Source organism: Microtus ochrogaster, linkage group LG5 (genome assembly GCF_000317375.1).
Source record: "Microtus ochrogaster isolate Prairie Vole_2 linkage group LG5, MicOch1.0, whole genome shotgun sequence".
Taxonomy (NCBI): domain Eukaryota; kingdom Metazoa; phylum Chordata; class Mammalia; order Rodentia; family Cricetidae; genus Microtus; species Microtus ochrogaster.
The window spans coordinates 17,845,030-17,870,637 of NC_022031.1; the positions used below are offsets into that span (position 1 = coordinate 17,845,030).

At 45.4% G+C, this 25,608-nt stretch overlaps 1 protein-coding gene across 3 annotated transcripts in view; it reads right to left on the minus strand.

Moving 5' to 3' along the window:
• The window catches only part of Trim55 (tripartite motif containing 55), a 34,725-nt gene extending 10,106 nt beyond the window's left edge, over window positions 1-24,619 (minus strand). The window contains exons 1-9 of one of the 3 annotated variants that reach the window (XM_005361897.2): window positions 24,342-24,619; window positions 23,689-23,861; window positions 17,698-17,863; window positions 15,440-15,535; window positions 8,593-8,826; window positions 8,353-8,375; window positions 8,127-8,251; window positions 6,940-7,178; window positions 5,395-5,682 (exon numbers count right to left, since the gene is read on the minus strand). In XM_005361897.2, coding sequence (XP_005361954.1) covers window positions 5,395-5,682; window positions 6,940-7,178; window positions 8,127-8,251; window positions 8,353-8,375; window positions 8,593-8,826; window positions 15,440-15,535; window positions 17,698-17,863; window positions 23,689-23,861; window positions 24,342-24,509 — 1,512 coding nt within the window. In that variant the 5' untranslated portion in view covers window positions 24,510-24,619. The remainder of the gene's footprint in view (window positions 1-5,394; window positions 5,683-6,939; window positions 7,179-8,126; window positions 8,252-8,352; window positions 8,376-8,592; window positions 8,827-15,439; window positions 15,536-17,697; window positions 17,864-23,688; window positions 23,862-24,341) is intronic. The other 2 variants (XM_005361898.2, XM_005361899.2) reach the window with 2 other exon arrangements.
• Window positions 24,620-25,608: the final 989 nt, after the last annotated feature.

The following is a 25,608-nucleotide window of genomic DNA, read 5'->3' on the forward strand; positions in this document are numbered from 1 at the left end:
TGAGGGCTGCTATCCAACACCACTTTCCCCCAGGGTCCTCCCTTGCACCACCACCTGTGGTTTATACAAAACATGGCAGCCACAACCTGTGCAAGCAGATGAGAATCATCGATACACACCTCAGAGCAGGCCACTATGAGCAGAGAAGACATTCTGTTATTAAGAAATACTTCATCTTAGAGTAAGTTCTTGAGGGAAACATAACAATGTTAAATATGAAAGTACCTACATGAAGTTTCAAAATATAAGAGGCAAAAGCCCCATAGGTCTGCAATGTCTAAGTAAATTCCTAAGTATGATAAGTGATCTCCAAATTCCTTTCTCAGCCATTGATAGAGCTGGTAACAGAAAAATCAGAACTAGAACAACATCATCAATTGCTGTAACTGACATTTATAGAAAATGTCAACCATAACAGGAAATTTCTTCATTTCACAGAACACTTTTATGTTCTGCAAGCTGGGTCACATTCCAGGTTGTAAAACTTAATAAACTTAGAAGGGTGAGCGCAGATAGAGCAATTCTGTTTCCATAGCAAAATCAAATTAGAAGTCAAACAGAAAAAAACTCTGGGAGAAAATCCCCAGTGTCTCAAACTTTAGCAACCCCTCATCTAAATAAGTCATGCCTCTGTGAAGAAATCAGCACATTCATCAAGAGATGTTTTAATCATCAAAATTAAAAGAAAATACAACACGCTAAAACTTGTGGGATCCAGGGAAAGCAATGAGTTCTAGGGCCTGGAACATCCATATTGAAGGACAAGAAAGATAACAAATCCACAACCCAAGCTTTCATCATAAAAAATAAGAAAGATAAAGAGTAAGAAAGGAGACAAACAATAAATAATAGAAATAGCAAAATAGAAAACCGATCAAAAATAAAGAAAACCAATAAAACTGAGTTAATTCTTCAAGAGATTAGTAAGAATAATAAATAGTAAAAAATCATTTTGAAGCTAGATCAAAGGTGGCAAAGCTTATTCGTGTGAAGGTTTTATAAAACTATAATAATCAACTGATGGAGAAAACGCAGAGCAACGGCACAAAACAGAACCGAGAAACAGACCCACACATGTGCGGCCAGCTACGTTTCTAGAAGGAAGGGGAAATCTTCAACAAAGGAAAGAAAAATGTGTCGATGCAACAAATGACAGGTATCCGAAAACCAAGACCAGGAATGATGCTCTTCAGCCTCACCTTGCATATGAAACTTAGAAATTACACCAGAACTTAAGAGAGAAAATGATTTTTTTAAAAAAAAGTCATAGCAAGTAGGTGTAAATCTCCGTGATTTAAAATTAAGGAAATATTTCTTAAATAGAACAACAAAAAGCAGAAACCATAAAGGAAAAGTGAGAAACTGAAGTTAGTAAAAGCTGAAGATAGATTTATACTTCAAAGCAAGCCTGTTAAAGGCCAGGGAAATTTGGACGGGGTCTGGAACACTGTAAATAACCACGTTGATAGCTACGGAATGACACGGATTTGTCACGACTACTTAAACTGTACACTCACATGGGGTGAGTTTCAGGGTACGCATAGCTCAGTAAAGCTGACTTCAAAAAGCCATTCAGAGTCACCTGTTTCGTATTAGGACCGCCTCTGATGTGTGCCTTTGCCTTTGCTCTACTGGGCCACAGGATGTTTAAGAAGCCTTACATGGACTTTAGGGTGCAATCATCACGGGTTGCACGGAACTCACAGCTTCACAAACAAGAGGCACAACGGTGCAACTCCTGAGCTATAAATAGGTACCCGGGAGATATGTGTAAGTCAGCATGGGAAGCCAAGAGCTTCTGTGAGGATGCAGCAACTGTAAACGCAATTCGAGAAATGCAAAGGATTGTCTGTTCACGGGGCATCTCGTCTTATTATGCTACTCTGAATAACTTGTGCCGGGCCCAAGCCTGTAACACCCCCCTCCCCCGCGCCATGAAAACATCCTGAAACACGCTCTGAACTTCTCGGTCCTTCTCAGTCTCTCTCTCTACAGCTGTCTAAGTAAATGAATCAGCTCATCCACTCCCCTTATTTTCCTGGTGAAAAAAACCGAGGCACAAGCAATATAGAATGCTCAGTCAGACACAGGTAGATCGAACGTCCTTTCCCTAATCACATTGGTGTCTCCATTCCCAGGAGTCTTGGCAGAATCTCTACATGATCTGAGTATCTGTTCTCAGGCTTGGAGAACGGAACAGTAAGCAATCTAGTCTTGGAACAGCAAAGAGCTATAACATGGCAAAGTTTTCATCTCTTGTTACTGTAGCTTCATCTTCTAGTGAGATAGTTGATATTCTTCACAGTTCTTGACTCCTGCTTCTCTTTCTCTCTCTCTCTTCCCCCTCTCCCCTCCCCTCTCGTGTGTGTGTGTGTGTGTGTGTGTGTGTGTGTGTGTGTGTGAAGTGCGGGCACACAGGTGCAATTGTGGAAGGGGGGGAAGGGGCGGTCCTCTGACCTTGAAGCACCTGCTATGTCCAGCTCAAGTATCAGCAGCTGCTGAGCTAATCCACCCCAGACAGAAACACTTTCCCAGAGACTCCTGTTCCCTGTGCAGCTCCAGTTGAGTGATGTGGATAGAGTCTCCCACGGGAGCCATTAAAAGACACTGGGCAGGCAGGAAGGAGGAGGAGCCGAGGCAACCCACTGGCTCAAAGCCTACCCCTTGCCTCACTCCTACCTCACCTCACCACACAGGCAGATGAACGTCAGCAGACAATGGCATGAGGTTGGTGAAGGACAGCCATACAGCCATGAAGCATGACCCTCCCCTTACAGCCTCAGAGGGGATTGTAAGGACGCATGGCGACAAGGTTCCAAACCCACATTCTTGGAACGTAAACGGGACTCTTCAGACAATTATTCAGATCCACAGTTAGGCCCTGCTTCCAATCGCCACGTTCTCATCTCTCCCCATTTTTGTCCCCGAACCCATTGTCTGTGACTCCATTTTACCACAAATCATGTGGAAGGAGGTGTCAGGCAGCTGGAAAAAGTCTGTGCATGCCGAAGATACTTGAGTGTGTGCAAGTCCCCAGCTGACTCTTAGGCTGAAGGTGGGTGGGGCTTCTGCTCACACAGTTACAGACACGACTGGTACACACAGAGCTCCTACAGCCTCTGAAGAATGGGAGGCTAGGGAGACATGAAAAGGCCTATCACGGGAGGTTAGGGAACCAGAAATAGCTGACACCTCTTAGCATCAGAATGCTGGACTGCTTTTTGGCTAAGGGAAAGGGAGCAAGCGCTTAGGCCAGTAGGGCCCATCACTCAAAAATTCATGCACATGAGTTCACGCACTTCATGCATTGCTAACTAAATGGGTAGTTTTCAAAAGAGTATTCCAAAGGTAAAGTGCCAGTCCCAAAGCAAACCTCATAGCTTGTCTATAAGAAATGTAGCTTGAACCAAAAGGCCGGGGCTGTTGAACAAAATAGTGGTTTTTCTTTGCTTTAGATTCTTATGGTTGCTGTGTGCGCATTAACGCCTGGCTCTTTAGTCAGTGGGTCTAATGGCTGCTGCACTTGTAACATCTTTATCTCAGAGACCTCTTCTCCAGGGGAAGACCCTGAAGAGAAGGAGGGTACAAAGGGAACCTAGTCATAGTCTAGAGCAGAGACTGCCCTGGACAGCATTCCTGACAGCAGCTACTTCCTGGGCCTGGCTGGGTGAACAGGAAATGCACCCTCAACCTGAATGGGTTCTTTGCCGTGTCTCCCTGCTCTATAATAGAGTCCTTACATGCCGAGCACGCCTAGTGCAGCTGCACTCCCATAATGGCCCTGGAGGGTCCTCTCCTACTGGATTACTGAATAATTGCCCACAGAGTCGCTGTTCTGGGTCAAGGTTCTCCATGCAGGAACAGAAAACAGATGGGGTCTCCCTCAGAGGTGCAGGGGCTCCTTCAGAGGTACCGCAGGGAGGGAGCTTGTGGCCCTGACGTGAACATGGTTTTAGAGACCCAAACCCAAGTGCGTCTCTGGGCCTAAAGAAGAGGACTACCACGGAAGAGAAGACGGGAGATGTTAGCAAACGGAAAAGAAGACAGTTCCTACCCATCAAAGCACAAATCAAGCACTGAATCTGACTCCAGATGTAGTGGAGAATAAGAAAAGCCAGAAGTGCTAGGCAGATTGCTAACTCCTGTGAGAAAACAAGAAGAAATCTTCACTGACATCATCACACATTGCTTCTTCAATATCACTTAGACAAACATGTCATCATGAGTGGGAGACCTACTATGCGTTCCTCGTGGGGAAACTGTACTGCCGCTAAAGAAAACAATTCTCCTCAGATACGGACATCTCCGTTCAATTTCTAGACGAATCAGTCCATCTCATTGTTTTTGCTGCTTTCTAACCTAAAACTGGCCCTGGAAAGGTTACTTTACAAACATTGACTTTTGTCATCTTGTGTCTGTGAATGAAGATCAGGTGTAAAAGCATGACACTTCTAACTCTCTAAAACGCTGTCCTTTTGTTTCCTGGAGAGTCTGGGGTCCACTTGAGCAGATACAATAAAATCATGTTGCTTATTGTCCACTGTCGCCGGATGTCCCATGGACACTGAGTGACAGCTTCCTGACTATCCCGGCAACACTCACTACTCACACCTAATTTAGGAATCCTGTGTCTGGGATGACTGACCTTCTTCCTCAGAAAGAACCTGTGGATGTGTTCTATTGGCTCACAGAGACATGCAAACATCTAATTAAGCCACAGAAGGAAGACTTGGACTTCAAATTTTCATTATAAAAATAAAAATTTATCAAGTTATATTATCAAATACTCTTTTTTTAAGTGACCAAGAGACCTTAAAAATGGAGGAAACTCTCCATGTTTTCCTGCCCGCAGGACACAAGTTTAGGAAGCACAGGTTTAATGGAGCAAAGACTATCTGGCCACGACAAGCACATTTCTGGAAGGCATGAATCGCAGATTATTTTACAGAGCCAGTTTAAACCAATTCAAATATTGGTAGTCACTAGGAATGACCCCAAGGCAGGCGATTAGTCTTTGGAAGCCCAAGAGGAGATCCTAAAAGCCGAGTAAGGGCGAGTGAATTTCACAAAGAACCAGAGACACCAGCCAGCCAGTCACTGCAGATAAGGCGGCTTTGCACACCATGCCTAAGGGCTACACTTGCTTGCGCCCCATCCCTGGAAAGCCTGGGATGAGGTCGCCCATGGGCAAAGGGAGTTCAGTTTGGTTCTTTGTTTATTCTGGGGTAGAACGCTAATGTGCAAGCCAGCATTGGAGGATAAGACGTTGCTGCATTTGCTCAGGCAGGGGCTTCCCTCTGCTCCCTAGAAAGCCCTGCTCTCTGACTGCACCTATTCCAGCAGGATTGTAGCAGGTGTGGGGAAGCATTCAGACAGAAGAGCTTCAACACTAACCTGAGAGGTAGCGGCAGGCGAACTAGATTCCTTACCACTCACTGCTGCCTGCTCATTGGCTGTGGCTCCTGCCACTCCTGCCGACTGCGTACTGGAATCCTCAGCACCAGGAGGCCCTATTTGCCCCAGACCTTCACTCCCAGGAGTGCAAGGCAGGTTGGAGTTGGTTTTCCGGTTTTGGCCTTTATACCAACTAGGGTAAAACAAGGGATCCGCGGTTTCCGCTGCCGAAGGGCTTGGAGTTTCAGATTGTGTGGTCGGCTGAGAGCCAATGGGCACCACCTCCCTCTTAATCAGAACAGATGGGGTCACAAGTGAAAAAGAAGAGGAAAAAAGTAGTTGGTGTCATTTCCCTTTGCGTTTGAACACCCTGAGCTCTCTGGGGGATACTGGGGCAGAATGCTGGCCACAGCTCTATGCCTCTGACAGGCATTTACAGGCTCTGGGCTTACCACCCACTAGATGGTAGCCCAGATAGGGAGAAAGCAGAATCCTCGAGTGAAAATTTGTTTACAAAATACCTCAGACAGCAAGTTATTGACCAAAATTAACTCTGGCATTATACGTGGGTCCCCAAAACTGATTTTAAAAAACCAATGCTGACCTAATTAATCAAACCCAGCCCTCATTACTGTCTGCCCTTCTTTCAATGCCAGTGCGGCTGGGATGTTCAGAAGTTCAAGGTTCTGGGAAATAAAAAGTGTTTCATCCTGGATTCCTTGGAAACCAGAATACAGATTGCAATTCCATGTCTGGGTTCTCTGTGGTGTCCTGGCTCTGTCAACCATCTCAACCCACAGAAGCAGAACCAGGACCCCTTTGGATGAGCCTGCTTTCCCCACCACACTCAGTGACTGGAATTCTGTGCCCCAGAAGTCCCCACTTTCCTAGGATACCTTTAACCACACTCTTTAAATGACCAACAGATGGCTTTGCTTGCTTGTCCATCAAAGGAAATGAAGTTGTGCTTCAGGGGAAGCTACATGAACTCCTGCGGTTTCTCTGTTTACTTCCTCTATTCTGTACATGAGAGTCAAGGCTATGAGGTGGAATCACTTTCATTTCTCACCTCGTATAATTTCTACATTGTGCTCTATGATTTCATTGACTGTGCAACCAAAGGTAGACTACATTCCCATGAGCAGCTCTGATTTCCTGCATATGCGCCTGCACACACACACACACACACACACACACATACACGCGCACACATACACACACACATACACACACACACACATACACACACATATACACACATACACACACATACACACGCACACATACACCCACATACACACACACATACACACACATACACACACACACACACTTTCTTGACAGAGGTTGCCTCAGATCTGAGAGCACTGTTGATATAAAAATGGCATTACATTGAGTCTTGCCAACCAGCTGTAATGGTGATGAACCTCCTGAGTCACCTAGAGAGCGTTTCTCCCTGGCATTGTGACTGTGCTGAGCTCCTCTTGTCTTATAGTAGAATATGTTGTTTAGAGCATTTGGCAATGAGGCCGTTTGGCAGGTTACCTGTGTCACCAGGACATCTGCAGCAGGTGGCATGGATGAAGGTGCTTCTGGAGAGGAAGCAAGAAGTGGCGTCGGGGCCTGGAGCTCTGAGGTAAGCTGAGAGTGCTCCGGGGCTTTTTCCAGGCTCTCCTCATCCCCCGATGACTCTATTAGAACATTGTCTACCTCTTCTACTTCCGCTGCATCCTCTCCTTCTCCTCCTTCTTCTGTTTCTCCTGTGTCCTCTTCATCTTCCTCTTCTAGTGAGATAAGATCATTTAAAACTTTTTATGACTACCATGGTAGCCATGGAAACAGTTAATAGCTAGCACCTACAGTCTAGGGCTAGAGAAATCATGTCGATTGACACTCAACAGTGGTCCAGGTCCTGCTGAGACCTTGCGCTGCTCACGTTGACCACGGCAGGGCCAATATGAAGGAAGCATTGGCTTGCTTTCCTCCCCAGTACAAAGTTGTCCCCTGCCCCTCACACAACCTCACTCACGGAACCTGCTCACATTTCTACCACAGCCACCATATCTGCAAGCTCCTGCACAGATCGTGATAATCCATTCGGAAGACGGGCCTTGGAACGTGTGTCTGTGGGGCTGGTGCAAGCTCACGGCATAGCTAGCGGTCTAGCCGGCTGCTGTTTTCACCCCTCTTTCTTTCTCCTATGAGTCAAGGTAGTCATAGCTGGAGCCAGCTCCAGAGTTACTGTCTCCCTTTCAAGTATTCCATCAGGAGAGTTCAAAGAGTGGAAACTCTGAGCCAAGAGTGAAAGCCGCAGTTACAGCTCATGGACCCTATGCTATTTCCACGCTCTGGCGGATCTCACCCTCTGTGTGCTGGCCTCCCTACCCCAGACGCCTTCTGTCTTTTCTTTGGACTCATCTTGAAACTTTTTCCTTTACACCACTCTGATCCATATTCTGGGGCAGAGTTGAAGTTGAATTATCACCACGTATGTCACTTATTAAGGACTTCCTTACCCAGTGTCAAACTCTTGATAATGGCATTAAAACACTATAAAAATAAGCAGTCAAGAGCTATGTAATCCTGTGGTGAGACCAGGCATCCCAATGGTTTGTGATCCCTGAGAAGTTACAGATGTCCGTCCTTCAGGGTTTCGTACACTCCCCATTTTCTCTCACTCAACAGCTTCCCTGCAGCACAGTTTGAAACAGCTCGTTAAAGCTATAACACACCTCTGTAAAAGTCAATTTCACGTATAATTTTTTCTTCTCTATTGAGGTTGACTGTGAAGTGGTTCATGATCTCATAACCCTGTTCCACTTTCTCCATCTGAAACGCCTTCGACGCTTCCGTGATCCTGCAGCAAAGACAGGTGTCATTCTCTGTCACCGACCAAAGTCTGATAGCCTTGGGCAAAAATAAAAAAGTGTGCTGTTCGGTCAAACAGAAAGTACTCACTTTTGTAGCAGGGTCTTGGCGTTCTGGGAAAGCAAGAAAGAGACGCTTACTTGGCGTGTTCACATTAAGTTGGTGAGATTTAGTCCTCTGTTTGTGACTCAGAACCTCCTAGCTGGGTTTCTAGATGCCACCCTCTCTACTTAAGCAATACCAAATGGAGGAAGCCTTTAGTTAATGAAATGGATTTTTAAACCGAAAACCTGCCTTTTAGTTTGTGTTCTTGGTGGCAAAAAGCATTACCTGCAGAAACACTGCCATCTCCGGCTCATCCATGAACTGGATCCCTGACTCCACCAGCTTTGATACATTCTCCAGGTGGTCAGAATACTTCCGGATCAGGGCTCGGACGTGCTCCAGTTTCTCCTCCTGTGTTCGGGTGATGGCTTGGGTCATTTCGGTCTTCCTCTCCTCCAGGATGCCGTACAGGTAGTCAAACTTCTCACACAGGTCCTGTTTCTGCTTCCTGCAGCATTCCTGTGAGATAGGTCAGCCGGTGTTAGAAATGGTGTGTGAGGGAGTCTAGTGAGCCCATCATCCGGACACGTTATGAGACAAGAGCGTCTACTGACAGAAGAAAAGTACTCCATCACATTGCTTAAACAAATCAATGATGTGTGTGTGTATGTGTGTGCGTGTCTGTTCATATCCATGTGTGTGGGCATACATGTGCCAATACATGTTTAAGTTTGTGCACGTGTGTATGTGGGCATATGTGTGCCAAAGCATGTATAAGTATGTGCACATGTGTGTGGAAGCCAAAGATCGATGTTTTGTGTTGTTTTTTTTTTTTTTAGTTTCCATCCATCATATGTTTTAGACAGTGTTTCTGCTCTTCAGTGCTGGGATCACAGGTCCCTTTGCTGTGCCTGATCGTTTGTGTAAGCACTGAGGATTTGAACTCAAGTCCTCCACTTTGCTGTGCCTGATTATTTGTGTCAGCACTGAGGTTTGAACTCAGGTCCTTTTGCTTGCATAGCAAGCGCTTTACCAACTGAGTCATTTTTCCAGCCCTGGTCTTCTTCATAGAAATCAGAACAGGTTTTACATTCTATTTTATTTAGATTGCGCATGCTACAGGCCATATTTGGCAAGGGGAAGTGAAGAAAATTATGCTCCTTCCTAATTTGTACACACTTGCCTCCCTCTTCTCACATGGAGATTCTGTAGTTTCCCACAAGCCTCTGCAGCTGGGATTCCCTTCTCCAGCCCAAGCAACTGGATGCAGCCAAATTCGCTGTTTTAGACCACAATTCTATTCATGCTTTTTTTGTTATGGATCTCTTGAAAGGAACCTTGCCTCCTCTCATTTGTAACACTTATTATCCGAAAGCAGCAGTGAGATGGATGTGATAAAGGAGATATTATCTCATAAAGGGATGATTATCCTGTGCACACTGATGTGGTAAGATGGGGACAGGTGGAATATTTCTTTCTAACCAAGACTGAAACCCCAAATGAAAAGAAAAGCAAATCAGGAACTCAGCTATTCCCAAGGAAGTAGGTAGGTCTTCATCAATACTGACTTAAAGTCACCAGCTGGCTGTAGCCTTTCTAGAAATGTCAAAATGGAGAAGGTCTGTTTTTAGTCGTCTTTATAAATTATCAGCAATAATTCAAAACAAGATGTACAAGGCTGTGGAGATGGCTTGGTGGGGGTAATGTCCCGCAATCACGAGGACAAGAGTTTGTATCCCCAGGACCCAGTAAAAGCTGTGCAGACATGCCAGCCCATCTGTAACCCCAGCGCGTGGAAGCAGCTTCTCTGGAGAAACCTGGCTTGTCAGGCACAGCAGAGTGGTGAACTCTGGGCTCAGCGAGAGACCTTGCTTCGGAATATAAGGCAGAGCAATTGCTGACGACACTGACCTCAGCCCTCTATGCACACATGTTCACACACACACCCACACATACAAGAACACACAAACACAGCCATGTAAACTACTCACACAAGCACACCTCAAACACATTTGCTAAAACTGGACAAGCAATTGAAAAAAAGAAGCTTTGTATGGAAAAATAATAGAGTGTCTTTTACCTAAACAATGATTATGCTAAGCTGTCTGGCTAGCAAGCCCCAAGAACATATGTCTCCCTGCCTCCTCTGTCACTATGATTACAAGTGTGTGTCTCATTCCAGGGTTCTCTTACATAGATTCTGAGTATCAAACTTGGGTCTTCATGCTGACACGACACACCCTTCACCAACTGAGCTATCTCCTCATCCTTAATGGTCGGATTTTTCGTGGTTCAGTTTTCCTTCCTAAGTACTTATTTTTCTACAAAATTAATGTTGCACGTTTGATTAACTGTCTAGATACTCTATTAGAATAAGCATTTCCCAAAATTCAGTGTCGTTGTGTAATATTAGTTTAAGATATGTTATACTCGTTTGTGCTGTGGAATATTTGTTTAATGATGCGAAGATGTGTTGCACACTTTTATGTTGCATTTGTTTATCTGTGTGAAGCTGTGTTACTTTGCCTGTCTAAAACACCTGATTGGTCTAATGAAGAGATGAACACCCAATAGCTAGGCAGGAGAAAGGGATATGTGGAGCTGCCAGGCCGAGGGACTAAATAGGAGGAGAAATCTAAGCTCAAGAAAAGGAGAATGAGAAGAGGGAAGAGTGAGAGAAGGAGGAGAGAAGGAGGCCAGGGGCCAGCCACCTAGGTGTAAGAAGGAAAGAAAGATATATAGAATAAAGAGAGGTAAAATGCCCAGAGGCAAAGCTTAGTCAAAGAGAAATGGGATAATTTAAATTAAGTTAGAAAAACTGGCTAGAAACAAGCCAAGCTAAGGCCTGGTATTTATAATTAAGAATAAGTCTCCATGTATTTATTTGGGAGTGGGTGGCAGATCTCCCACAGAGGGAGAAACAACAACTACATGGCATCTTTTATGTTTAGGACATGGCTATTTTCTAGCCTTATGTTAATACAATGAGACATTCAATAAATTCTTGGGAAATAGGGGTTTGGAAGATGATCAAATGGCTATAAAAATTTGCATCTATAAATATTTGACTTCACCCAAAAATTTCCATTTCATTTGTTTAGAGAAATGAATACTTAAATGTATGATCCAACTCCTTCATCAACTCCTCCAAAGGAAACATCGAGTTACAACTATTCAAAGTTATGGGAAGCACTTCATCTTGGGACAGTTTTTAAAAAGATGATTTGTGATGGTAGTGACAGGCCAGATTGGATAATTGATGGTATCTCTCTGACGCCACAGCTCCAAGACTCTGTGACTTAGAAATGTGGAGATCCATCTGATGTTCTTTAGGCTACAGCATTCTCTGCTCCCTTCCAGCTGGTTCCAGAATGTCATCTCCCGAAGTAAGACAAAACGTCAGACCCAGTTTAGGCTTGTGCTATAGGCATGACGGGAAAATTCTGAAGTGATGATAACCGCTGCTCTCACCATGTAAGGAGCAGAGCTCTGCGTCCAAAATAGCCTGAAGATAAAACCTCAGCCTGGCCACTTGTCGCTGGGCACCTGTGGCTCTGCCACCCACTCGTGTCTCCGCCACATTCCTCCAGCGTTTATCTGGACACTTCTGCAGACATGCAGCTGTACATGAGATACAGTACTTCAAAGTCCCCTTCCACTCTCCCTCCCAAAAAAAGAAATAGAAAAAGAGACATCAAGTTAATAATACTGAACAAAGAACCATCTTAAGAGGAATGAGGTTAGTAAGTCCACACGCTCATTCAGGGCTCCAGTTATAAACACTTAGAGCAATCACATGAACACAGACCAGAATATTTCTAGGAAAAGAACAAGTAGGACCTTTATGCACAGATTGGGCTTCAGCCCCTGCCCCCTCAACCTGTGCCCTTGCTCATTAAAATAGCTTTGTACTGGCCGAGGCTCTGGAGTCTCCCAGATGATGCTCAGTCTGTTGTATTATTCCTTCTGTGAGGAGAGCTAAGTGACATGCGGCATTTAAATAATGCTTGCTGTTGCCAACCCTGACATCAGGGCTTTTCTGGGTTACAGGTGAACAAGATGGAGGTTGGCCTGATTGCAGCCCTTTTAAAACAGAATACAGGAATTATAGTTAAAGCCATCCATGTGGCTCTGAGGCAGCCCCTCCATCTCCACCTGAAACACCTAAACTGGCGAGAAAGAGCCATGCTTATCCATACCACGTCTGCTCATTCCCGCCTGGTGTGACCACATCTTATTTCCACCTGGTGTGACCACATCTGCTCATTCCCACCTGTTGACCACATCTGTTCATTCTTGTCTGGTGTTACCACATCTGCTCATTCCCACCTGGTGACCACATCTGCTCATTCCCGCCTGGTGTGACCATATCTACCTATTCCCACCTGGCAAGACCACATCTGTTCATTCCTGCCTGATGTGACCACATCTGCTCATTCCCACCTGGTGTTACCACATCTGCTCATTCCCACCTGGTGACTATATTATCTGTTCATTCCCACCTGGTGACCACATCTGCTTATTCCCGCCTGGTGACCACATCTGTTCATTCCTGCCTGCCTGCCTGGTGTTACCACATCTGTTCATTCCTGCCTGGTGACTATATCTGTTCATTCCCGCCTGGTAGTACCAGTTATTAAAAATATGGGACTCACAAAGCTGGGAAATGCAGGAATACATAAGCAAGACATTGAAAATTTCCAGGCATGATGGCTTATGTCTCTAATCCCAGCATTTAGGAGGCTGAGGAAGGACGTTACCACAAGTTCAAGGCCAGTCTGGGCTACGGAGTGATAACTTATCACAAACAAATAAACAACAAACAACCCCCTCACCCCGGTCCTGCTACTTAAAGGTCCTAGCCCTTTAGCATTTCCCCCCATGAAAGTACTGGTTAGATATGGATGTAGGCATTTAACATGGTCAGGTATGATTCTGTATATCCTATACAATATGCATAACCCTATGCTCATGGTGCTTTAAAAAAATCTTATTTCCTTAATAAGACAAAATAAATAAACGTGAAATAAACGTGTGTGGGGGGGGTAGATTAATCTCTCCTCAAAGAACTGGGCTTTGTGTGCTAGAAAATCACTCTTTCTCCTCGGCCTCTTTTTATTCTTATTTTATTTTATTTTTATATAGGCTAGTCTAGATCTTCTAATCCCTCTGCCTCACCCTCCTGAGAGGCTGGAATTAGAGGTGCATGTCACCAAGCCTGGTGTGACGATGAACACTTTAAATACAGCCACTGTCTTCCTGACTCGGAAGGAGTGATAGCACACCCTTCTCTAGGGCTCTGTGGAAAGACTTAGAAAAGTATGCTGAATTAGATGGTGATGTTACCAGTGAGAACCGGGTGATGGTTCTGACCTCGGCTGCTCTCCATACTGTCCCTAACTAAACCCTTCCTGCTGAATTAGCTTTAAACCTGTACTTTCTTGGCGTATTCTCAAGCGTAACTAGAGATGGTTGTTTCCTGCTGAGACCCTGGCTAGCCTCTGTGACCAGTGACCTATTGTCCTTCCTAAACACAGCCAGGGTGAAGTTGTTTCCCTCGCCCAAGACTTCAGTGGTCCACAGGACTTTACACACATCTTTTAACATCTTTATCCCAGACAGGAAGCCAGCCTCTCCGCAAAGACATCTCTGGGGAGGCGCCATGGTTCCAGGAGGTGGCTAGAGACTGCCTCGTTCAACACAGGCAACAGGCTATTTATACACACCAAACTCAACGCAGCCTCATATTGGTGTGCTGATTCATGGCTAGTGACTGATCTTCACTGTAAATAAGTAGAGAGAAAACAGTTTCCATTGCCCATTTCTGAATCGTTTACACTCTTCACCAGGAGAAAAATGTTCCCTCTGTAAGTGAATCTCCACATACCAAAGATCTTTTCAGTAACAGGAGCGTGGAGAAGAAAGGAAATTGATTTTAATGATGTGTAAATCTAAGATGGGCTAATGATAACTAATGAAATCTTGAAGCCATCTCCTCGGACATGGACTTGAACTTATAATAATAGACTTGACCTCGGTAATAGGAAGGTGATGGCATCACACACTTCTCACCGGGTACCGTGCTAAGCATCTTCATGCCTGTAAGCTCTGCAGAATAAGTGTGATTGTTGCCTTTTATGCTTATAATAACATAAATGGATCTTAAAAACAAAATGCTTGGTTCAAAACGCAAAGAAGCCACGATGCCGTAACATTTGAGAAACTCAAAGGCTGTGATGGTTTGCTCTCACATATTTGGATGCTTGGTCCCTAGGTGGTAGAACTATTTTGGCAACGATTAGAAGGTATGACCTTGTTGGAATAGGAGTGTCACCGGGGGTAGGTTTGGAAGTTTCAAAAGCCCACACCAGGCCCAGTCTCAATTTCTCTCTCTCTTTTTCTCTCTCTCTATCTCTGAAACTCTCAGCAAGCCCCCAGTTAACTGCTTCCTTTTATAAACTGTTTTGGTCATGGTATCTCTCACAAATAATACATAAGTAACTAAGACACATACATAAAAAATACCTATTTTATGAGAAGGCACAGAGACGATCCAGCATCTGTCGGAACTGTTATCTTCAGGAAATGGGGACAGAAGGAAATAACAAGCCGTGAGAGAGGCCTTGCACGCAGCAATGAGAACCATGCACCGGAAGCTGAGTGGTTAGTACCCTAGCCTGCTAGCCACAACTGGGGAGATCTTTCTCCTCCTTGGGGTCCCCCATGATGACTGTTATGAGGGCATAGCTGTGCAGCTCAGGCCTTTACAAGACTCTCTGAAGCATTGTTAGCATTTCCGAAGACTGTTCCGGGTTTCCACCAAGAAATCTTGTTAAATAATAGCAACAGTGTTCTCTTCCATTGCCGGCAACTGATTGCCTTGCTGCTAACCTTTCTAAAGGAGTTGACTGAGGAAGAGCACACACACAGTTATTACTGCCCGAATAACAACTATAGTAAGAATCTACTTCATCAAGCTGTGAGCTAAGTCCCCTTAAGTGCCAGGGAGGAGGCCATTCTATAGGGGAAGAATGGAACATTGTGATGGGGTCTCTAGTGTGCCACTGAGACCACCACGTGCCTGTAGGGCTATCAGGACTGGTTTTGAGTCCCTGTAAGTCAGCTGACCTACCTCAATTGTTTTACAGGTGTCCTCCAGCTCACTGATCACTCCCTGGATCCGATCGTTGCTTCCCACAAGCACAGCGATGCCATCACTGAGTTCCGACTAGCAGAGAAAACAGGCTCCAATTATTAGGGGTTTCCTAGTCTGGATGATCGTGGGCTGATCCCAGCATTATCCTCCGGGGGATTTAATTCCTAAGGAGTAAACAAGCCCACAAACAAGCTGGTGGATTTCTCACGAGACATATTCTCACTGTGGGCCAAGAACAGAAGCTGTTGGTGACCTACATCTCCCATTTAGGCTGGCAGGGTGGCTCAGTGATGCCTCTCTGGCCTCTGGCCCCAGAAAACAAGTCTGAGGATGAAGATGGCCAAGGAAAGCCAGAATGTTCTGTCATTATTAATTTAGATGTGAATTAAGTCACTACTCATACAAAGCCCAGGAATTGTAATTAATCCCATCTAAAGACTGAGGTGGAGGCTTGTCGTGGGGAACCTGGGAACCTCTTGATACTGTAAGCAAATGCTGGCTCTGTGTGAGACAAGGTTCCATGGTTTTCATGAATTCAGTTAAAAACACGAACAACAATTATAAGCTATAAAAAATAGTATATTGAAGCTGGAGAATTCTAAACAGTTCGTATCTAGGACGGTGTGACAGACTCAAATATGTGACATATTTCTCAAATATTGGGAACTTGAATGAATTGTCTAGTGCAGCTCAGGACTAATTTTACTTGAGCAATAAATGCAATAAATATTTATCTATTGGGCACATGTATATTGCAATCCTCCTATGCTAATATAGTGCAGAAATGTTCATAGACTGTCGCACAAACTTAGGCTGTAAAATGAGGCCGGCTTTAGCAAGGGTGTTACAACTTTAAAATTCTTGTGTTCTTTTAACCCTACACGTATTATTCTCTTCCTGCTTAAGACATGGAGCCACAAGGCGCACTGAGTGGGGACTTGGGAAGCCTAGCCCTCTGGCCTGAACTTCTCCAGGTTATTGAGCAAGACATACAACCAATTTGAACCTGAACTAAAGGAGGGGTCTAGGCCAAACCCTAGTAAGCCTGGTTGTCAAGCATTTGAAACTGTAGTTGAATCTACGTGAGCTTGAGGCAGCCTGGTTTACAAAGCGAGTTCCAGGATAGCCAGGATTACATAGAGAAACGCTGTCTTGAGAATAACAAAAACAACAACAACAACAGCAACCTGCAGCCGTCTCTACATGTAGAAGTGAACATGGAAAGAACCTATAGTGAATGTGAAGCTACGCTGACCAAAGAGGAAAAGCGTGGGAGTCCACTTCCCGTCCCTCTGCCCATCCCGTGGATCTCCGGGCCTCTGAGGGAAGTAGTCAAAAGTAGATACCAAACAGCTGTACCATGCTAGGCCATGGGGGCAAGGAGAGGAGGGATCAAATCAAAGTTAATAAAACGAAGCTGAAAATAAACAACAGCAACGAAAGCGAATCAAGGTTGCTGGTTGCGAGATTGTTGGCTGCGACAGGTGTCGCACAAGTCTGGCTTCCAAACGGATTCCAGCTCTGGCCTTTGAGACAGAATTGGAATCAGTGATTGCTAAGTAGAAGATGCGACTGACCCCCTGACGCGTGTACCCCTTTATCTTCATAGACTCATGAGTTCTAGACTGCTGCCACAGGAAGCAGAGTCCCTGAGCTGGTAAGGAGACTGCACAGGCTCAGAATGAGGAGGCCCAGATCCGGTCCCTGGAAGAGGGACATTCGAAGGGTCCCTTTTAGCATTGGCCCAGGCCACTTGGGGGCCGGCAGGAGGCCCAGACCTCAAGCCGTGTTCTCTCACTATGTGCCATGGTCGTGACTCTCCCATACCAGGGGTGGGTGAGAAACGTGGGTGAGGGCACGGGAACACTATATTGATGAACAACCAAAATTCTTCTAGGGGAAAGTGAAGACCATCGACTTCTTGGCTGTAGTTTAACTCTGAGTCATCTTTAGCAGCTGGCACTAGACCAGCCCCCTTAACACAACGTATCTTCAGCAACCTCCAAAGGTCACAGAGAGTCACCCAGTCCTTCTGTGCCATGTTCTAAACCTTAGCATCCTCCCTCTCTGGCCAGCACCTCAATCTCAGAGAGAATTGAACACGAGAGAAACCACAGGACTCCTTCCCATGGGGCCTTCCACGTACAGCCTGCCTTCCACTGAGCTCCCGTTTCGGCTATGCGCAGTTGCTCCGGGTGCTTAGAAGGGGCGGCGCGGAGAAGTGAGATTCCTACCTTCTGCCTCTGGAACACATGGGTGAGGGGAGCCACCTGGCAGTCCTTGTGAGCGCCGAACACTTTGCACAGGGAGCAGGTGGGCACCTCGCAGTTCAGGCAGTAGATGTTGATGCGTTCCTCGTCGTGCTCCTCACACATGGGCTGCTCAGACTTTTTCTCTGGCCTGGGGGGAGGTAGGAAGATAAATATGTATCGACACCGGCCGGTGGCAAGCATTGCAAACGCACTAGCCCTGACTACCCCCAGCCCTGACCAAAAGAATGCCAGAGTCTCTCGTGTTCCATTTGGTACTACTTTTTTTTTTTTTCCGCCTCAGTTGCTGTTGAAATCTCCTTCTTAAAAAAACCCACAGGGCTGTCTAAACAAAGAATTCCTTTAGCAAGTAATGGGCAGTATTTCTAAAAATCAAAATGTAATAGAGCAGTTGAACTGGGAATTACCCGTGATAAGAATTCCAAGTATTAACACATGAAAGCATACGTGTGGATTACGTAGGCACACTGTGTGATGTAAATATCACTCAGATGTGTAAAGATGTAGTGCAATGTGAAACACACTCTTTCCTGTGAGTCATGCCTCCAAGTAATGGAGCACCCCAGTGCTGGTGTATGGGATTACATGTAGCTGCAGTACCAGACCCAGAAGGCAGGGGGTGTGGTGCTACATCGCTACTGTACTGGGTAGAAGTCACATACAGGACACTGGCAGAAATAAATGTTGGGAAAGCTCTAGATCTTGTAAAGAAGTTTCATGAGATTCCAGGTCCAAGATTTTGGAACCTAGTGTTTGCAAGAGGAATCTCTCTCTGGTCCTGAAGCTGTATACGTTCATGAAATCGACGGCCTCCCGCTTCACCCGTTTTTTTGGTACTCAAGTCGGAAAGCATGGCCATCAACGGGCAGATTGCTTCCCTTCCCAGGCCTGTCTCCTCCTCCACCAGAAGGTGAGCCGCAGTCGGTGGTCTTCTCTTTTGCTGTACACCCTGTGCCTAGAGCAGCGCTTCCCACACAAAGGAGTGCAGCTGAAACAGGTGTTTGATGAATGGCTGATAAAATCGAGAAGAAACTGAAAGTGGGGAATCCAGCATCAGCTGGGACTCGGGGTTATCTGAGAGCGGGAGTCACAAGTTGGCCTCTGCCGGCTCTGAGTTGGCCTCTATGCCTGCACATGGTGTTAACTGCGGTTTTGCTGGAGCAGTCTGGTGCATATCTGCTGGAACCTCCCCGCCTCCCACAGGCTTGCTTTCCTCCCCATGTCCTGAGGGCACCATGGCCAGCTTGTAGGGATGTGATATCACAGAGCTCAGGTGATGCAGAAAGCACGGTTATTGAACATGTGGAAACAGCTAGAAGGTTATATTTTATTTTTGTTCATGATACAATTTACTCATTTTTCCACAATACTTCCTTTATTTATTAGTAATTTTGTTGTTTTGTTTTTGCTTCTTTTAGGAACAACATGGGCCTAGAGGCACCAATCTCTTCTAAATAAGTAAAACCTATGGACCACTTACACCGAATAACAGACCTGAAACAAGTTTGGCACAGAGAATGGAGGATGTAAATACTTTCTGGTGGCTGTGGCTGAGCACACAGTTCTGGTTCAGGGCTCAGTACTGAAGGCTGGAAGTAGCCTCTCACTGTTCAGTACTATGGGCACCTATAGCTATTCTCTCTGGTCTCCTAGGTTGCTGGGGTTGCCATAGTGTTTACTGAGGAGTGGACATTAAGTCCTGGTGAGGAAGTTCAGCCAGTCCCATTGTATTAAGGTCATCTGATGAGGAAGTTCAGTTAGTCCTGGTGTCGTTAAGGTGATCTGAATGCTTAATTCCAACTTCTGCATGTCTGGATGCATGCATGTATGTATGGCCTTAAATGCATTATTAAACCAGTTTTCATCCATCTGGGAATAAAACGAAGTGTCTTCTAATTCAATGTGGCAGAATGAGCAGAGGCGGCTCTTCGTGCCTCCTGTGGGAACCTCCCAAAAGAGATCGAGGAAATAAAAATATATAAAAGTAATATACACAAATGTAAGATGGCGGCAAGTAGGAGAGGTCAGCCAAATGCTGAAAATTGGAAATGTCTATACAAAACCGAAGTGACTTTCTTCAGTTGCATTTCTGCTGATGGCCTGCTGGACAGAAGCCTATCAGAAGCCTAGAGTCCCAGGAAGTTTTGAGAACTGCAGCCCAAATCTTTAGCAGAACCTCTATGGGCTATTGTGAAGGTGGGTGGCTATAAAGAGGGACTCAGGGGACATTTTAAGAGATTGCATATGGAAATGTGGTCCATAAAAGCAGCAGTGTAAGCTGACAGATAAGACGCGGGTCCAAGAGAGCCAACCCTGGAGGGAGAAAAAGGAATTCCCAAGTAGAGAGTAGGAGCCGGCAGTGAGAGGGATCCCCTATCCCTAACATTGGAAACAAAAGCAGGAGATAGAAACATAGCAGCACACACACGGGGTGGGACTGGCTCTGTGGTTAAACGAACACTTTGTTTCTCTTGCAGAGGACCAGAGTTTGGTTCCTAGCATCCACATGGTAGCTCCTAACCATGCATAGCTCTGGTTCTAGGGGATTTGACACCCTCTTCTGGCCTCTATGGGTATCAGGCACATAACATAGTACACATACATGCACACAGGTAAAACACTCATACACATAAAGTAAATAAATCTAAAAATGCTGTTCAAAAATAAACCAGTAACACAATTATCATTGGTGGCAAGCAGCAGGAAGTAGCTAGGAGAATTAAAAGTAATTGCATTTGGGGAGTGACAGTTTAGGGCATGCGACAGAAAGGCGGGAACAACCCTTACTAGAGGCCTTGTAGTCCTGCTTAAGACTCTCTAAAAATTAAAGTGTTTATGTATTTCATTCCTATTGGAGCAGTTCAAAAGGGCTGGGAAATATATTAGTCAATAGAGTACTTGCCATGCATTTGATTCTAAGTATCCTTAAAAACAAACAGTGTGGTGGCCTGTGCCTGTGATCCTAACCCAGGTGACACCAAGGAGAAGCCGTCTTGCCAGCCAGCTGTGCTCTCGTTCCAGTGACAGATCTTGTCTTAAAAAATAAAGTGGAGCTGGGCGGTGGTGGCACATGCCTTTAATCCCAGCCCTAGGGAGGCAGAGGCAGGCGGATCTCTGTGAGTTCAAGGCCAGCCTGCTCTACAAGAGCTAGTTCCAGGACGGGCACCAAAGCTACAGAGAAACCTTGTCTCGAAAAACCAAAAAAAATAAAAATAAAAAAAGAAAAGAAAATAAAGTGGAGTGTAACAGAGGGGAACGTCTGATCAACTACTGACCTCCACACACGCATGCACATACACCTGCCCACACATGAACATGCACACTGCACACATGCATATCTCACACACGCATGTGCACGCATGCGCGCGCACACACACATGCATAAGCATTCAAAAATTTTGTTAAAGGGATAATATAACCCTCCTCAGTGGACTATTGGGAACACCTAATTCATAGGTAAAGCACTTGAATAGAGTCTAACACACAATACAAAGCCATTTTGCTTATAATAGCAACAAATTAATCTCTATTTTCAATGATAACATTAACCAAGCTAGTGGCTTCTTTTGCCCGACCCAGACTGTGGACAGAGCATCACCATGCAGAATGCTAGCTAAGGCCAGGATTTGTCAAGACCCCAGCTGTTCTGTAAGAGGCCAGAGTCGAATGATACTTCAAAGTCCATCACGGTAGCCTTTTCCCTTTCTGTTGACACTGCCAAAGACTAGAGCTGGGGTTAGCTTATTCTGTGTGCCAAAGGTTATTCTAAGGTCATCTAGTATATCCCAAGCCTTGGGGTTCAAGTCTGATAAGACTTACAAACTTCAGGAACAGCTAAGTTATGTGACTAAGCCCTTCGTGCCAACTAGTACCACATAAAAACACCCAAAAGCGACGTGAGTTTAAGAAACGATGTAAGAATCTTATAATCACAAAATTATCAGTCTTCCAGTTGGCTCTTGCTTAGTGGTAGAGATTTGACTCATTGTTTTTGTACAGTTTGTTCCCCATCCTCTCAAGGGGCATCAGGCTGACTTTATGGTGAGACAGGCTGTGTCTTGTAGTTGGACTAACACAACAAGCTTTAATACTTCCTGTCCTCTAGATTTCATAGCAAATGCTGTTACAGTCATGTATGGAGTTCCCACCAGGTGAGCAGTGAGACAGAAAAATAACAGCAATAGATAGAACCCAGAAGCCTGTCAGCGGGGCATTCTCTGTGCTGTGTAAGGAGCGAGCATTGCAGGGGCCCTGTTCTGGAAAGGCACTGTATGTGATACTGAAACCATAGCCACATAAATGCCCTTTAAAAATTGTCTGGTTATTAGTTGCCAGGGTAATCTCATAAGGAGACAACGTGCAGCTCCATTTTTTTATTTTTGGGATTATAATATAATTACATTATTTCTCCCTTTTCTTTCCTCTCTCCAAGCCCTCCTATCTACTCCTCCTTTCTTTCAAATTCATGACCACTTTTTAAATTGCCATTATGTGCCTATATGTACATATATATATATATATATATTTCTAAATAAAACCTGCTCAATCTATATATTACTTTTTTATGTTTTCAGGACTAACCATTTGGAATTGGGTACCAATTTGTGCACTCTTTGCTGGGAAGGATGATTTCTCCCACTTTCAACAACTCTTCGTCGCCTGTGGTTCTTTGTGATCTGAAGCCTTGTGGTCTTTCCCAACCCGTTTTGGCATGTCTCTTCTTGTTGTCCTCGCTCAGTTCATGTTTAGGCAATCATGCTGGGGGGGGGCAGCTATGTGTGTAGCTTCTGACACAGTCTCACAGCAAACTCCATGACCTGCTGGCTCTTCGAGTCTTTCCACCCCTTCTTCTGCAATGTTCCCCGAGCCCCAGACATGGGAGCATTTTATGGATGTACCCATTGGGATACCTCTATTGAATTTTAACACAATGAAATACAACGGGATCAGATTCGTAACTCTGGTAACCATTTTCCTTCTTGTCAAAAGATTTGGACGCAAGGGAGACAGGTGGCCACAATATGCCCTCAGCAGTTCCCCCCTGTTCCATCTATAGCCTAGTGCTAGCTGATTTAGCCCTGAATCTTAAGCAGAAACTAATGGGTATAATAATTGCAATAATTACACGTTAGATTAACGGAACAACTTTCCCGCAAAGGGCGCATGGCATTTGCAGCCTTGCAGATGTTCCATAAGCACGTGCCCCATTTCTGCATGATCTCCATACGGATGCTGAGGTTTTGAACTCAAATGACCCATGCAGGATTGAGAGAGGGCTCTTCACACTGTGCCTTCTAGGAATAAACTCTAGGGAAGGAACGGTGTGACCTGTGTGGTGTGATGATAAGAAGCCTTTACAAATATTTCAGTGAATGAATACATACGACACGCCAATCACTCAGCAAGTGGGTGCTAAGTTTAAGCAGTCGTAGGGAAACAGCTGGAAGTTTGTTTCCTCTCCCATTTCTGTAGATGAAGTTCCTGAAAACCAGCGTTACCTCTTGCCTTGAGCATTCTGTAGAATCAATATTAGGACAAATGAGGATGTCAGGGTGTTTGAATTGGTAAGGTTGTTGTTTAGACAACTTTAGGGCAAGGCAACTGGGACCTGGGGTATTAGGGGCATTGATGTTTCTTGCCTTATATACATGTCTGTACTAGAGTTTTTCTGTAACATAGGATCTGGACTTACAATGAGTCTACAGTGTATCGATATGTCTAAACTGAAGGTAATGCAAGGCTGTGGGTGGCAGGACACGTCTTCCAACATGACCACCTTTGATGGCACAGAAGCAGGCTCACCAGCTTCCTTCTCTCCTCCGTGAGCACCTCTATCTCATTGGGAAGGACTGGCAGTAAAAAGCCATTTAAAGAACAATGTAATGCATCGATTCATTGAGCTGAAAGCAAACAGACAAAGCCGCCAGCAGGCTTGGCTCTCGGAACCGCTCTTACCTGGTGGACTCCTGCTTGTAGATGTCGATGATGTTCTCCACGAGCAGGTTTCTCTGAAGTCCATAAACCCCGTGTCTGTCTAACACCACCTCGTGTCTACAGGAGGGACAGCGGAACCGGCCCCCTGACGCCACAGTGGTCCCTCCTCTCGTGGGTAAGTACGGGTTAGAGGCCTGTTCTTGCCAAGTAAGAAAAAAAAAGGAACTGAGTAATGCCACGGGAGCCTTTTGGAGACTATTTTCACTCTCTGACACTAGGCACAATAATATGAACTCCTCAGCTTCCTGCAAGTGGTCCTGAAACCTGTCCCCACCCCCACCCCCGATCCACAGCCAAACCTAAGTGAGCAATAAGCACTTGTCTATCCTGTGTTTTCATAACCCCAAGTTTCAACCAGACGTTCCAACACTCATACCCTGGCCGGTAACTCATTTTCAATTTCTAAACAGGTTCGGTGCCTCTGTTTTGTTTTACTAACGACAAATATGGTTCTTAGAATTAAAACACAAGTGGATTTGGAAGCGGGAAGGGACTTGGCAGCCAAACCTGGGGAAACAGCCTCAAAGAGCGCTCTAAGGGAACCGGCTTTGACTTCAAACCTTTGACACAGGATGGAGGGCGCTCCACACCCTCCAAATTGCAGACAAACCTACCTGGAAGATGTCACTGGCACATTTCCTGCACAGGTTGTGCTGGCAGGGGAGAATGACCACAGGCTTCGTGAACATCTCTAGGCAGATGGGACAGATGAGTTGCTTTTCCAAGTTATCCATGGTCTGCTGCTCTTTGGAGAAAGACTTGTAATTCAAAGAAGCGCTCATTTCCTGGCCGTCCCTGAGAGTGCTGCCAGGGACGGGAGCTCCCGGACGGCTTCTGCAAGTGTTTCCTGGAAATAATTCCACGGGCTGCGCGATCAAGTGTCCTTTATGGTTCTCTCTATGGAGGACATTGTTTCAGACCCTGGTTCGGAGTGGGTGATGGAGCTGTTTTTAGCAACCCAAGGTCACATGACCCTGGGCCGACTTGTCCATATAAGCCAGTGACAGGAGGATGGATTCTGACAGGTGATGAAGAGCAGGAGTCAACATTCTTGCCCTAGGGAGTAAGAGCGTGGGTGGGGAGGGGATTACAAGTCCCATTTAGCAGGGGTTCTGAAGGGAGGGCGGTCTATAGCTCACAGCTGTCAACAACACATGCAAAGGCACAGGCCTGGTCTTGGAGGCATGCCCTCCTGGAGCCCTTGGAAAGAACTGGGTGACAGGCTCCTTCCGAATGCAGCCCTACAGTGTAACTGTAAGAAACGTAAACATTGTTTCTTATACAGTGCAGTGTAACTGTGTAAGAAACATTGTTTCTAAAAAAAGAGAAACATTGTTTCTTCAGACTTCAGGAAACAAGCTGCCCAAAGTAAGGTGACGGCAACTTCTTAGGTGACAGCAAACAGAGCTTGTTTGCAGATCTCCATCCTGATCTCACAGAGCAATCATGTAAAAAGCCGCTCTTGATATTAAGTTTTTCATCTCTGCCAAGATTGCATTGTAAGGGAAGTTTTTAAAAGCTGAATTCAAGACGCTATCACCATGAAAGCACCTACAAGAGCCTTTCCTTTTTGCGCATGTCTATGTGTATGCATGCATGTTCATGTGTGTGGAGGTGAACATGTGCACATGCATGTGTGGGGAGGCATGGGGCTGGCTTCCTCCATCGCTCTCCACCTCTGTAGAGACAGGATCTCCCAGCTGAAGCTAACGCTGGTGGGTAGGACCAGTCCGGCCTCATCTTCCTCTCTTTTCCCTGGACTTACAGGTGGGCAGCCACATGCAGCTGCAGCTTATGTGAGTTCTGGGGATTTGAACAGGAGCCATCAGACTGTGCAGCAAGTGTTTTATCCACCAAGCCATCTCCCCAGACCTCTTTTTT